Source organism: Myxocyprinus asiaticus, chromosome 2 (assembly GCF_019703515.2).
Source record: "Myxocyprinus asiaticus isolate MX2 ecotype Aquarium Trade chromosome 2, UBuf_Myxa_2, whole genome shotgun sequence".
Classification (NCBI taxonomy): Eukaryota; Metazoa; Chordata; class Actinopteri; order Cypriniformes; family Catostomidae; genus Myxocyprinus; species Myxocyprinus asiaticus.
This window is the reverse complement of record NC_059345.1, coordinates 18,754,571-18,769,552: the sequence shown is the minus strand read 5'-3', so window position 1 is coordinate 18,769,552 and position 14,982 is coordinate 18,754,571. Positions and strand designations below refer to the sequence as shown.

The window sequence follows — 14,982 nt, the reverse complement described above, 5'->3', positions numbered from 1 at the left end:
TATAATAAATGACATTCTTGCTAGCATGGTGTACAGAACACTATACTAAAAACCATGATATGGTACCATGTTATATATCTATTTAATTAAAAGTTTTGACTAAATAGTTTTATTAATATAATGGGTAATACTTTATAATTACTCTAATTAATAAACTAAACTAATACATACAGAAACTTATACATAAATGGTTAAGCATTGTTCAGCTAAAATGAGTTTAGTAATGGTTACATTCACTATAACTATATACAGTGCATTTGTAAAAAGTTCATTTAGTAGTAAATTTACAGGATCGCATAGGCGCATCAGAATTTTACTGTAGACCCTAGAACTGTCCCGCCCTTTTTTTCCAAAACTGAAAATATGATTTGTTAGCAAATATCTCATCTCGGCTGAAACAAATGTTCTGATTGGTTGGACTATCTATCTTGCCCCTGCCTTTAGGTTAATGCTCCCGCCTCCCAATCATGTGTGCTTTCAGAGAATCTCTGTACACTTTATAATAAACAAATCACAATTCACTCAACGGTGCTATTGCATCACCTCAGTAGATTGTAAAGTAAAGGGTTAAAAGTCTACTCCTTGTTCAAGCAGCCATATGTATCATAACTCATTTTAGGTGTGTGAATGCAAATCCTTCAAAGGATAGGTGGTCATAAGGCGTATGCTTGTGTATGCCCTAGACCAGTGGTTCTCAAGCTTTTTCAGGTGGGCATTACAACAGTTATTTGATTTTTGTCAATTATAATTATTTTATTTATTTAGGTTTATTTTTTGTAGAAGCTAATTACAGTGGCAGCCAGTGGCAGATGCTATTTGCACCCTGGTGTATAGTGGTAATGGTAGATACTGTTTGCACCACAGTGTATTATAGTTAGTTTAAATATATACAGTACATAGGCTAAATGATTGTGACGGAACAACAGCCTTTCCTTTCTTCAGTGCTGGGCATGAGAGAGGATGTGCACTTTAACTTAAACACATCACTGACAGCAGGAAGAAAGATATGTGAAGTTATTGGTATCTGAAAGCAGGCTGGGCTGCCATGACCCTCTCTCTCCACTGACACGCTGGAGAAAGCCACCACCTCACGCGCCTCAAAAAGAGGCGGATTCGAACTTGAGTTGCTCTTGCTAATGTAATTTTATTCTCCATGCCTTTTCTCCTATATTTATCATGTATTGTTTTGTAGTTTTGTCTGGTTCCATCGGACTATTGGGGTGCCAATAAAGGGGCTTTTGGGTAATGGTATTTACACTTAGTACAAACAGTCACTCTGTTTATTTTAAATCAATCAATCAAATCACAGACCTCTTGGAATCCTTCACCAGAACCACTGCCCTAGACTACACTACAGCATGTCACTCCATTCCCCCTCCTCATGCACTGATGATTTTAAAAGAGGCATCTGTGGAATGTAGAAAAAGGATAGGCTATGATATAGCCTACTTCAACATTTTCCTTTGAAGAGTGCAGAAATCTTTTCCCAGCTGCTTATCACGGGCTGAATGTGAAAGTGCCTGAAAGGGGCAGCGCAAATGCAGACAATCTACAAGCCTTTGAAATGCGACTCATTACCGCAAGTGTTTGTTAAACTGCCATTAGTGATTGTTATGGAAGGTTAATTAAAAACTATAAAGTGATTATTTTAAATATTACTGTAGTAGTCTTTTAGGGAGCAAAATAATTTTTTGCATCGGCAATAACTTATATTTACAATTACAATTAATCATCTGTCACTTTTATCCAAAGCGACTTCCAAAAATATGAAAATCACAAGCAATTTATCATAAAGACGCCAACAATATTAGCAGTGCCACTGCCAACAAATTACAATAGTAAACCAGTAGTTAATCATTAATTAAATAGTAGTCTAATAATCTGTTTTTAAAACAAATTAATACTTTTTTACTTTGCATACAGTATGTTGACTAGACAACATTATATTCAAGATCATGTGGTGTATGTTTATATTATTTAATCATAAGAGTTTAATCATTTGCACACTGGTCATGGAATAAGTTGCAAAATTAAAGACACCTGTGAAAACATACAGTGCCCCCCCAAATGTAATTGGATTCTCAAGCCACACTTGTATGAATGCCATTGCATTAGATGACAAAATATCAAACCAGGTGGCATATTTTAAAGATAGTTTGCACAAAAACACTTTAAGCAAAACATTTCAGATGAAGAAGTGTGTTTTTAATGATAAAACAATAGATATACTGTTTAAAATTAAGACAAGAAGTTTTTGGCCACTTTCTGGTTGTCAAACTCAGTGGAACATGTCCATAGTGTATGTAATGAATGATATATACCCCTGGTTACTCTGCAAGAACACCTGTGTAACTGAGAATATCTGACTTCATACATCCATTAAAAATTACCCTGGAGCTACTGTGGTTAAGGGGTGCACAACACAACCAAATTAGCAGAGCAAATAAAAGCAGAAAACACAACGAAATTAAGCCACTACATAAAACTAACCCACAACACAACAATATTAAGCCACAGCACAACAAAATTAACAGAAAATAAATACTTTTAAAAACTATATTTTAAGTTGTGTGGATCATGAGGCTGTTCGAATGAAGCAGAGAGCTGCTCGTAATGGGTTTCCATTGTTGAAATCTAAACAGAGACTACATGTATGCAAGAAATGTATTTATGATTATACACTTACTGAGAACTTTATTACGAACACTATGGTCCTAACAAAGCGCCTGACGTGGTCTTCTGCAGTTATAGCCCATCTATATATGCTATTCTGCTCACTACAATAGTACAGAGTGGTTATCTGAGTTACCATAGCCTTTCTGTCAGCTGTAACCAGTCTGGCCATTATCTGTTGACCTCTCTCATCAACATGGTGTTTATGTCTGCAGAACTGCCGCTCACTGGATGTATTTTGTTTCTGGCACCATTCTGAGTAAACTCTAGAGACTGTTGTGTGTGAAAATCCCAGAAGATCAGCAGTTACAGACATACTCAAACCAGCCTGTCTAGCACCAACAATCATGCCACAGTTGAAATCAATGATATCAAATTTTCTCCCCATTCTGATGGTTGATGTGAACATTAACTGAAGCTCCTGAACTGTATCTGAATGATTTTATGCATTGCACTGCTGCCACGTGATTGGCTGATTAGATAATCACATGAATCAATAAGTAGGTGTACAGGTGTTTCTAATAAAGTGCTCCCTGAGTGTAAATGGAAGTGCTCATGTCCAATGCTTGAATTGGGAAGAAATCCATGCTGGTACTGTCGTTCCCCAGGATGTTCCTCCTGAGTGTTTCACCATCCAACCGGGGGGATAAAGAATGAATACAGCCAATTTTTTGCGGGAGCAGGACACCTTATAAAAGTTGTCGTACACAAGAATAGCTACCCGTACTGTGACGTCATGTTTGCACCATACAGTGTATCTGTACCGACCCATTTCGAGCACTGCCTTTGGAAATGTTGATGAATATATGTGCAAGAAGAATTCTGGTTTTCTGGTTGAAACCCAACCAGGTGTGTGTGTTGTCCAGAGCACTTCAGGAAAAATAAGTACAGCATTTTATCATTATATTTTTTCTGATAATTTTGTTGTGTCCTGATTTAATTTCATTGTGTTGTGGCTTATTTCCATTGAGTTTTTCAGCTTTTATTGGCTTTGCTAATTTGGTTGTGTTGTATTGCTGAAAAATAGATAAGAAAAGTGAAGTTAGTTCTGAAAAAAATGTCTAGCATAATTGTTTGTTTGTTTTTTGCAGATGCCACTAGGCTTGATATTGCATTGCATTTTGAGTGTTTAAAAACTTTTTGGGGCCACTGTATCTGTATATCTGATGACCCAAAGATGAACACTGTGATGGACATAAAGGCATCTCACACAGAACTTTAACCATAACAACAAAACATGAAGGAAGCTGTCAGTTTTCTAAAGATTACCAGAGTGTTTTCCTGTGATGATGTGAAGACAGAACACACCAATTATCCACAACACTCCATGGTGATAAGGAGATCTCAAAGGTCTGAGTGGTTTATCTTTCCAGATCTATCTGATTGAACTATCAGTTGGTGTAACATACAGAGCATATATTCTGTACTTTCATTGTACCACTGTCAATCAATCACTATAACCCCCTGCTGTGTGGAACGAGAGAGAGGAAGGGTTAACATTAGGACTAATGGTGTAAAAGGCACTGATTTTATTTTCTCCCAAAACACTAATAGCAATATAAACTAAGACAACACTTTCATAAACACCTGTTTGTCAATATAGACTGAAATATATTCATGATCCATGAGATCATTGCGTGCAATGTCTAAAGGTTGGTTTTGAGGTCATTTGATCTACAGTAATACTTTTTAAAATGTTGCAGATTTATGTAGCTAATGAAAATCCCTGAAATGTTCACATTTGTTTTGAGACAAAATTCTTTTTGATCATGTTTAGTTTAGTTCAAGGTGGTTAAATCAAACGTTTTTCAATAACTGTCCAATAAGAGAAAGGATAGTATTTGGGGTAAAAAGCCCACCGTTGCAGAGGCTAAAGGCCCCCATTAAACACATTGTTTTCTTAAGTGAGGGGAATGGATTTGTTAAAATTTAAAAGTGGGCTCACATTGACTGATCTAATCACAATGGAGATTAATTTGTTTACAGAAAATTTGTGAGATTATGAAATGTAAAATGTGTTTGAAATTAACAGGAAATGGTTAACCCTTTTCTGAAGTGGTTATTATGAGTAAGTATTATACTTATTTGTTACTCAAAAAAAGCATCTTGCTGTCTCAAAAGTGTTTGCATAAGCTGACAAATTTTGCCCTATAACTATTGTCCCTATATCTACATGATATCACTTTAACCCCCCTGGGGGCCTTTAACCAAAAAAAGCAAATTTTCCTTAAGATGTGCCTTCAGCCCCATTGTACCTGACTATATGTTCACATGCTAAATCACTGAACTCTTTTACATGGGCACCAGAAAGCTGTTTATTGCGAAAAAGCTGCTTAAGACTTAAATTCGGAGTATGCGTTTATATGCAGTGTGTTATCGGTTTTCTCTTTACTCTCGTATACATGCAGCTCGGTCAGAACGCAGCTTTCTCTACAGCAGCGTAATTTCCCTCGTGATGCTTGTGTAAATAAACATGGCATCAGAGAAAAACTTGGCTATTTTATTCGCTGTTCAGCTTTGCTTTATTCCCAGATATTGCAGAGTTGTTGCTGTGTTTGTTTTGTTAACTTTCCATCATGACCTACAGCGAAATTGAGCTGCAATAGTGGGGTTACCCTCTTACATAAAACTCAAGGATTCCCCCAATGTACCTCAGCACATATACATGGCTGTTAGGGTCAGTAGTCGATATTTTAATTGGTGTGTATTAAAGGGTATATTTTATAGTATATGTGCTTTTCCTTTTTCCCCACTGTTCTCCGCTGTGTTGACTTGTTGATATGATGTGTGGCTTCATCCCATGATGTCAGTTTTCTGGTGTGTTCTATGCACATGCGCATTCTTTAAAAACCTGTGTCCAGTATAAATCAGGCTTTAAACAACAATAACATCAATTGGTTTTGATCTATTGTCATTGATTTTACAGATATGCATAAGATCAAAAGACAAAGTGCATATCCTGAACAATAAATACATGAACCTTTAAACCTTTTTGAACACTTTAATGAACAATTAAAAGAAAAAAGAATCAAGAAGTAGTTAAAGGTGGAACTTTGACTTTACTTCAACAAGTAAATTCGGAGAAAAAGGGTCTTTGGGGTTTTAAACAAAAGTCTTCAATTACATGTTTAACTGCACCTTACTTTCCCTTAGCCACAAGTATACCAAAACATAATGGTAAAAACTGATAAATGAAAAACCATAAACTAGATTGTCTGTACTGAGTAAACAGAACTTCTTATGCATGTTAACCTCTAAAAGATCGTCTTGAGCATTCATATCAGTGTCATTAAACAGACAATGGTTTTTGTGTCAATGCATTTTGAGTCATCATTTACAAGGTTGTTTTAGGCACAAATTGGTGGCATCAATGTTTTACACATATGATTACAGTAGGTTAAAAAGCATTTTTCTTGGTCTGCACCAGACTGAAAATCTTTATATTGTAAAAATGATGGCATCTTACATGGCAAATCTCTTAAGATGTGACTCTGCTCTATGGCACAAACTCAGCTATCCAGATGGAATGTTTCTTCAAATTAAAATAAATATGACCTGATTTACTAAACAAAGCTAAAGTATTATGCTCTCTTATTTGCCACAATGTGACTGTTGAGCAACTATTTCGTAAACTAAGAGATCAGTGTGAGCAACAGTAGAACAATTTTATTGCCTCTTGGAGGACAGCAGAGAATGAGGCTTAGTGGTTTTAGAGTCATTCCTCTTTGCCCCCACCTCCCTTTTCCGCTTAGCAGATAGTCTAGATAAACATCCACAAAAATGTATGGATGAAAAACTGTCACTTGGGAACGTTGGGGTGCTACCCACAATCCATCCAATTTCTCCTGGAACTATTTGTGAAGTTGCAAAACAACTGTTATTTATATTTTCACACTGTATAGTCCCACTTGCTTAAACATGGGATTTAGTTCCGCTACCAGAGATTTCAGCAGCCGCTTTATCACCAGCACCAGCAATCCAGTGGTAACAATCACTTGTGTTCTTGTTCTGTGGCTTAACTGTATAGCGGGTACAGTATATAATGCCCAGTACCACCATCACCACAATGAAGATGCAAAGTGGCACTAGCAATCCAACTAGTAACCAGCTGTTTTCTTGGCTCTGGTCCTTATTGTGGTCATCATTATAGCTGCCCTCCGCTGTTCCTTGTGACTGCATCGGGAACAGGGTTGATGTTTGCTGATCAGGCCAAATGGTGGTTGATTCATCATTAAAGTTTTCACTATCTTTATGGCCTTGCTCAGAAGAGTCATATTCTCCATGAAAGTTGAAATTTTTCTCTGTTGTTTCCTCTGTCTCAGGCTGTGTTTGGGTTGAGCTGAACCAGAGCCAATTCCAAGCTCCATCTACAGCTATGGAGGAGGCGGGGCCTGTGGGAACCATGGTGCTCTCATCCTCATAATAGTCCAGTGTGGGCGTCGTGGTGGGAGGAAAAAAGGGACTGGCCACTGGGTCTTCTGGATGAAAGTCACCCCTAACAACATGAATGATCTCAGGGGAGCTTTCAGTTGGTGTTGTCATTTCAGGTTCCTCAGTTGTACTAACGAGCCAAAGGTCTGTTGGAACTGTCTGCCAGTACAGAGATTCTCTCCAATCAGACTCAGGTGCAGAGTCCCATGGGTATACAGGATCCTGCAATTTCCACATAGGGTTGCGAGTAATTAATAGTTCAGAAACACTCGCTGTGGTAGTCTCTAGGATCCCCCCTGTGGGTTTGCAGGAAAATTGGTCAGGTTGAAGATTATAACCTTCCTCACAGTAGCACTCAAATCCTCCTTCATAATTGATGCACATTTGTTCGCAAGTTCCTTCGATTAGGCACTCATCGATATCATGACAGTGACTCTGATCCTCTTGAAGTGGTGCAAAACCAAGATGGCAGTGGCAAATATGGGAGCCCAATGTGTTTTCACATGCATGTTCACAAGGGTTGTCTGCACACTCATCTACATCTTCACATGCACCCTCCTCATCTGGTTGGAAGCCATCTCGGCAGTGACAGTCAAAGCTTCCTGGTGCATTTACACAGATTTGCTCACAGGGGCTCTGTAGGCATTCATCGATATCTATACAGTCCTGTTCATCAGGCGCCAGCATGTAGCCATCAGGACAAGCACAGCGGTAGCCGTCCATCACTGGCAGGCACTCAAACTTACAGGGAGCCTCATTGCAAGGGTCAGATGGAAAGCAGCTTACCCCATCCCTAGCCAAGAGAAAGCCCTCATTACAATCACAGGAGTAGTGTCCCTCATTCTCAATGCAGAAGTGATGGCAACCTCCGTTGTCCTTATCACACCAGCTCGCCTTAGGTGCATCAGAGCAATAGGGAGGATCCCTGTTCCAACCTATAGTTTGGTCGTCTTTTTGTGTGCACAGTACTGACTGATCATCCTTAATGGGACATGGTACAGTTGCTACTGTTCCAAATGGGACATGGTTTAAGAGGGTACTCAGCAGGTTAAAAGGGGTACTATACAGTGTATTTCCACCTCCTTCACTAGTAATAGCAGCACACATGCCTCGGAAGGTGTACCTGCACAGGTAGCCATCCACTGAAATCGAACATGGTCCATCCTTCCATTTCAGATTATCCCCTTGCTCATGGGCTGCGGTGCTGTAAGCCATTACCACACAACGTGGGGATGAGCAGGTCTTTGATGAGTCCTCTTGCAGCCAGTTAGTGTACTGAGTGTCCTGATCTCCAGTGATCCATGAGAAGCCACGCAGTGGCCGGGTAGGGGCACATTGTCGAGGTTGCCTCTGAAGGCCAATCCAAATTTGTGCTTTGCCTCTATGGTGTGACCTCAGTTCAACATTGGAGAAAAGCTCCTCCACCATTTCTGCTTCTTTCGGCTGCCTGATGGTGGCCAGGTTGCCTCCCTGTTCTTTGCAGCTCCGCCAGGCTTCAAGGAAGATCTTGCGCTGGAAGTAAAGCACATAGCACCCTTCCTCGTTGCAGAGTGCATCTTGTTCTCTCAAGTCCTGAGTCCACACCCTGGAGAGGCACAGTAGTGAAGACAATAGAACAACACATTGGACCGGGCAACCCATACCTTTTACAGTTCACTTTTATTTTTTTAAAAACTTTTTTCCCTTCTTTAGGTGGCTTTTAATACAATAGAAAACTCTAATAGCATTTGATGAACTAGATGTCTCTTTTTCCTCTACATCTACCTGTATAAAACTTTCCTTTCTCTATTTTCCTCTCCCTCTCTCGCTCTCTCTCTCTCTCTCTCTCCCGTTGCCCTCCGTTCTCTGTCCTGTCCAGTAGAGATCTGTGCCTAAGCTGAATACTTGCAATCTCTCTCTTGACTTTCATGCAAGGGAGAGAGAGAGGGTGGGTGAGAGAGATGGAGAGAGGCTAGGAGAGAGTGAAGAAAAGGGGGGAGCCGAAAAAAGAATTGTATGTTTTTGGCTAAGACAGGAACAGTGTGTGTGTGTGAGTGTGTGTATTTTGGGGGGATTGGGAGGGGGGTGAGGGGAAGTGCAGCAGTCTCTGTGCCTCTTCACCAGAAAGTACCGTATGTTTCTCATAAGAGTGTGTATGAAAATGGAGACTCTACCCCCCACCGCCACCCGCAACCCTGTGCAACACTCCACCCCCACCAAATTCTACAGCTTATGTTATAACAAAGTGTAATGCTTTTATTTTTCCCATGTAAAAAAGCAAGCAAAATGACAGAAACATTGTCTGCTACAACAATCCCACTCACATTTGTCAGCACTTTCTTATTCCTGCTCTCTGATCTCTTCTTCTTTTTTTTTTTCTTTTTTTTTTTTTTTTTCACGTTATTTCCTGATGTCTTTGTTTCCTTGGTCTTTTGTAGCTTACAACAGTGTACATTTAATCTACTGCTGTACTGGACCACTGAAGGCTAGGCCTCTGCACAATATGTATTTATTGTTGGATTCTTAAAGTTGTTAAAAACAATTAAAAACAAATGTTAATGTTGGAGCTGTTGCACAGTGGATGGTGCATGTCCACAGGCCATGTAAGAGTGGTAGTTGTCATGGGGATGCAGGTTTAAATCTGGCCTGCGTCCTGTCCCCAACTTGATCCCCACCTTTCTCTTTCTCCACTTCACTGTCTCTCTAAAATGGTCCCATAAAAATAAAGGCAAAAAGCTCATGAATAAAAAAAATATATATATAAATAAATAATAAAACCCAACTTTTTTAAGATAAAAACTTAAATTTCCAAATACAGTGTTACTTTATTGTAATGATACATATCTGTTAAACTAACAAATTACACTCAAATTGCTATAATAATTAAAAATGAAATGCTTTTTATTTTTGTTCAGACATGGAAAATAATTTGCCATCCAAGATGACAGTATTGGGTGCCATAATTGCGTTCTCTGTTACTAAATTCTATATACAACGCATCCAAGCGATATCGTTTTTTCCACTGAGACATTTATATATGCATTGTGTTTTTATTTCATAATTTGTCAAAATGTGATGCACTCAGTTCCCTTATGGACACACTTGCAATAGTATATAAATTGTATAGATATTTAAATATACAGTTTTCAATGAACAGAAATGTGCAAATATACAAATATACAGTACATCAGAAAACTTGAATGGAACAAGCATGGCCTATACCTGCCTTCACTGCACAATATAAAAACTTTCAAACTACTTCAAGGCCAACAGAAAACAGTTGTCCGTGCAAATAATAGTGCATTAAATTGCCATGCACTGGACACGATAATAGATCTAGTTGTGCTGGAGTTTAAAGTAACCACAGTCACAAGGCATAAAAACGGGTATAGATTTGTTAAATAAACAGAGAGAGGGTAACAGTGAGGTGGGATCACACTCTGTATATGGTCATTATGGGGATAATGCTCTGTGGGGGGTGACTTAGGGGCAGCCTGGGGAGGAAATGGCTGGATTTCCAAAAGCTCATTAAAAATTCACCATGTGAACGGAATGCAGATGAAGCATATTCTAAGAGAGCTAGTGATATAAGACAACATCTTATATACTGTGTCAGTGCTTTTGAGTTTCTTTCTTGTCCTTGTGTTTTTTATTGTGGTGGCCAAGTCATAAAACTTGACACAACCTTGAACCAAGCAATTTGTCTCCTGTTAAAATGGTTGCAAAGACTTCACATCATAACATTTTGGACATAATGGTCTGTAATAGGAACTTTGTCCATGCTCGTGCACTCAGGCATCTGTGCGGTAGGCTTTACAGCAAATAAAAACCAATAATGTCAAACTCAATGTCATGAAACAAAGACAATGTTTGTGACATTGCTAATAGCCTAGGCAAATCTTTTCATATGCTACAATAAATACAAGAGTGTCGGGCTTTACCGGTTGTTTAGATCAGTGTTACTATCAGAAATAATTAATAATTATTAATTATTTCTGTAGTTATTAATTAATATTTAAATAAATTAATTGGATCTAACTCATTAAAACCTCATATGGGGCTCCAGTAAATGTAGTGTGCTACGTTTAGGAGCAAGTTTGGTTATTAGCAATAATTAATAATTATCAAAGATAATTACTAATTATTAAAATCAATAGAACATTGATGAGAATCAATGTTAGCTTTTTTAATCCTTTAAAATCAACAATTATCAAAGATAATCGTTAATTGTTAACATCGATGAAACATTAATTAAAATTAACACTAGCTTATTGATCATTCAAATTCAACAATCATCAAAGATATTGATCAATTATCAAAAATCAATAGAATATTAATAAGGATTAACATTGACGGGGTACCACCCTGGAATTAGGGACTAATAACCAAATAGTAAAACAGTCTCAATAGTAGATTGTTTTCTTAGGAAAATCGGCATCCGAAGAATATCGATTTTCGGGAAAAAAATCAATGAATGAAGGTTTGAATCCGAGCACTGACATCCCGTCAGCATGACACAGGTGTATGCAAAACAAACCAAAACACTTCTCTTTGTAATATAAACAAAAGTTTATTTATGCAGTAATATCAATTAATAATTAATACAATGCAGTCAATAAACTAAACAGTGATATGATAAAATAATCCATAACACATAAGGTGTGTGTGTGTGTGTGTGTGTGTGTGTGATTAGTAAGAGAGAGAGAGAGAGAGAGAGATGATTAAGTGACAGCCCTAAAGCCGATTTCACGATCGTGGGAGAGAAAACAGCTGTCAGTTTATCACTCAGAGACGCGGCGGACGGCTCGTAAGCAGTCCCGCGTTATTTGACTCTTTAATGGATAAACTCAGTTGCTGTCTCACCCGCGATGGCGAAATTGCACAACAATCCAATTTGGTTGGATCACAATACAGCAAAACAAATTTGTGATAAATAATACCCTGAGTATTAACAATGAGCGGACATGGCGGTCCGTAAACTGTACAAGCAAAAACCTTGAAACACAAGAATAACACACTATAATATTCTATCTCTGCCCAGACGTAAACCTCTTACTTGAATCGCATGAGGACACAGGTAGAATGTGTTTTCCTCCATCCTTTAACTCTGACCCGGTTCCTTGAGGCTCGGGTGATGACGGGAGGCCGTTTCCTCGCTCTGTCGGCGGGCGGTACGGCTGTTGATTGTCGGCGGGCGGTACAGCTGTTGATTCTCGGCGGGCTGGCGGAGAACTCAGAAATGTCGACTTGATTGAAGATGGAAGAGAAATCTTTAATCTCTTCACTTCTGTAGGCAAACGGATGAAGATGCGGATTGCTCGGCGGTCTCCTTCGGATCCGTTAGAGTGTTCGGTTGAACACAGAGTAATCTCAACTCGTCCAGCGAGATGGAGATTGTATGGCCACAGTTTCAAGTCGGACGTTACTTCCTTGTGCCACGAGGTTGCACCTGAGAGCAGCAAAAAGAGCTATGTCTATATTCGGTGAACAAAGTCGCTGGAAGTGAATTCTGGAAGCATTTCAGAGGTATTTCAACTCCTGATGATGTCATGTTTGAGGGACGTTCTGTTGTGTGCCTCATCCAATAGGAGTTGAGAGTTCGATCCTTTAGTGAGCAAGGCTTCATGGATTTGTAGTCTGTTTTGGACTCCCTTTGTTTGATTTTGGTGCGATTTTTATCAGTAAGATTTACGACTTAGAAGGTGGGGGCTTGAGTTATGTTTTTACGACTGTGTTAGGCCTGCCTTTGTCTTCTATCTGAATACATGAGGCCCAACAAGAGCGTATTCATCATTGCCATGGAAACACTAAATCCATAGCTATACTATAGTATGATCCTGATAAATCTTTAACAAAATGAAACATGAAATAAAATCTAAGAATCAAGAAAAGATAACTGGAAAATGCTGCCTTCAGAGGCTGTATACAGTGATAGGATGAAAAATAAGTACAACAAAGCTCTTTTTTCCGCAAGGTTTCAAGAATGCATAAGCTTGCAAAGAGCAATGAAATTAAATGGAGAGTAAACAATGTCTCAACAATGTCTCACACTGTGCTCACATCATGCCAAGATACCAAAGCCTGCCATCAAAAGTCAGAGATTTCAATACGAATTCAAACATTTCTCATTTAATTCTTACTAAGTTATACTATCCACATATTAATTTTATAAAACTACACTCTTACTGTATGTCAACACTTGTCTAATTTGTTTCAGTGTTATTTTTCCTAAGGAGTTTTAAAAGATACTTAAATAAAACATAAACTGTGAACTCTACTGAGATTCCTAAGCACCATTTGTGCAATAACATTTTCCTGAGTAGAGAGCAGAGTTGGACAACTTGCAATGTTAACCAAATAGGAGATCATGGGTTTGTGCATGCATTCTTTGCCCCTTGTTTAGTTGTTGCATTAAAGGGATAGTTCACCCAAAAATAAAAATGGTCTCATCATTTACTCACCCTCATGCCATATCCAATGTTTATGACTTTCTTTCTTCTTCAGAACACAAATGAACATCTCAGCTCTACAATGCAGATAAATGGTGACCAGAACTTTTAATATTCAAAAATCACATAAAGGCAGAATAAAAGTATTCCAAAAGACTCCAGTTGTTAAATCTATATCTTCAAAAGCGATATGATAGGTGTGGGTGAGAAACAGAAAAATATTTCAGTCCTATTTTTCTATAAATCTCCACCTTTGACCAGCCCCGAGCAGTAAGTGCTGACATGCACGAAGAATGTGAATTGCTTAAAAACAAAAGAAGAAGAATGTGAAAGTGGGCATTTATGGTAAAATATGACTTAAATATTTACCTTTTTCTCATCCACACTTATGATATAGCTTCTGAGGATATGGATTTAACCACTGCGTCTTATGGATTAATTTTATGCTGATTTATGTGATTTTTGGAGTTAGAAAAGTCTGGACACCATTCACTTGCATTGTGAGGACCTACAGGGCTGAAATATTATTCTAAAAATCTTCATTTGTGTTCTGCAGAAGAAAGAAAGGCATACACATCTAGAATGGCATGAGGGTGAGTAAATGATGAGACTGGTGAACTATCCCTTTATGTCTGTTAGACATGCTGAATTGGCTAATCTATTTTGGTATCCTCTAAATACACTATATTGCCAAAAGTATTCGCTCATCTGCCTTTAGACGCATATGAACTTAAGTGACATTCCATTCTTAATCCATAGGGTTTAATATGACGTCGGCCCACCCTTTGCAGCTATAACAGCTTCAACTCTTCTGGGAAGGCTTTCCACAAGGTTTAGGAGTGTGTTTATGGGAATTTTTGACCATTCTTCCAGAAGCGCATTTGTGAGGTCAGACACTGATGTTGGACGAGAAGGCCTGGCTCGCAGTCTTCGCTCTAATTCATCCCAAAGGTTCTCTATCGGGTTGAGGTCAGGACTCTGTGCAGGCCAGTCAAGTTCTTCCACACCAAACTCGCTCATCCGTGTCTTTATGGACCTTGCTTTGTGCACTGGTGCACAGTCATGTTGGAACAGGAAGGGGCCATCCCCAAACTGTTCCCACAAAGTTGGGAGCATGGAATTGTCCAAAATCTCTTGGTATGCTGAAGCATTCAGAATTCCTTTCACTGGAACTAAGGGGCCAAGCCCAGCTCCTGAAAAACAACCCCACACCATAATCCCCCTCCACCAAACTTCACAGTTGGCACAATGCAGTCAGACAAGTACCGTTCTCCTGGCAACCGCCAAACCCAGACTCGTCCATCAGATTGCCAGATGGTGAAGCGTGATTCCTCACTCCAGAGAACGCATCTCAACTGCTCTAGAGTCCAGTGGAGGCATGTTTTACACCACTGCATCTGACGCTTTGCATTGCACTTGGTGATGTATGGCTTGGATGCAGCTGCTCGGC

At 38.9% G+C, this 14,982-nt stretch overlaps 1 protein-coding gene across 1 annotated transcript; it reads right to left on the bottom strand.

Moving 5' to 3' along the window:
• Positions 1-5,660: 5,660 nt before the first annotated feature.
• cd248a (CD248 molecule, endosialin a) lies at positions 5,661-8,994 on the bottom strand. Its single transcript, XM_051649716.1, has one exon. The coding sequence runs from the start codon at positions 8,743-8,745 to the stop codon at positions 6,586-6,588; it is 2,160 nt and encodes a 719-aa protein (XP_051505676.1). The 5' UTR covers positions 8,746-8,994; the 3' UTR covers positions 5,661-6,585.
• Between the last annotated feature and the right edge of the window lie 5,988 nt (positions 8,995-14,982).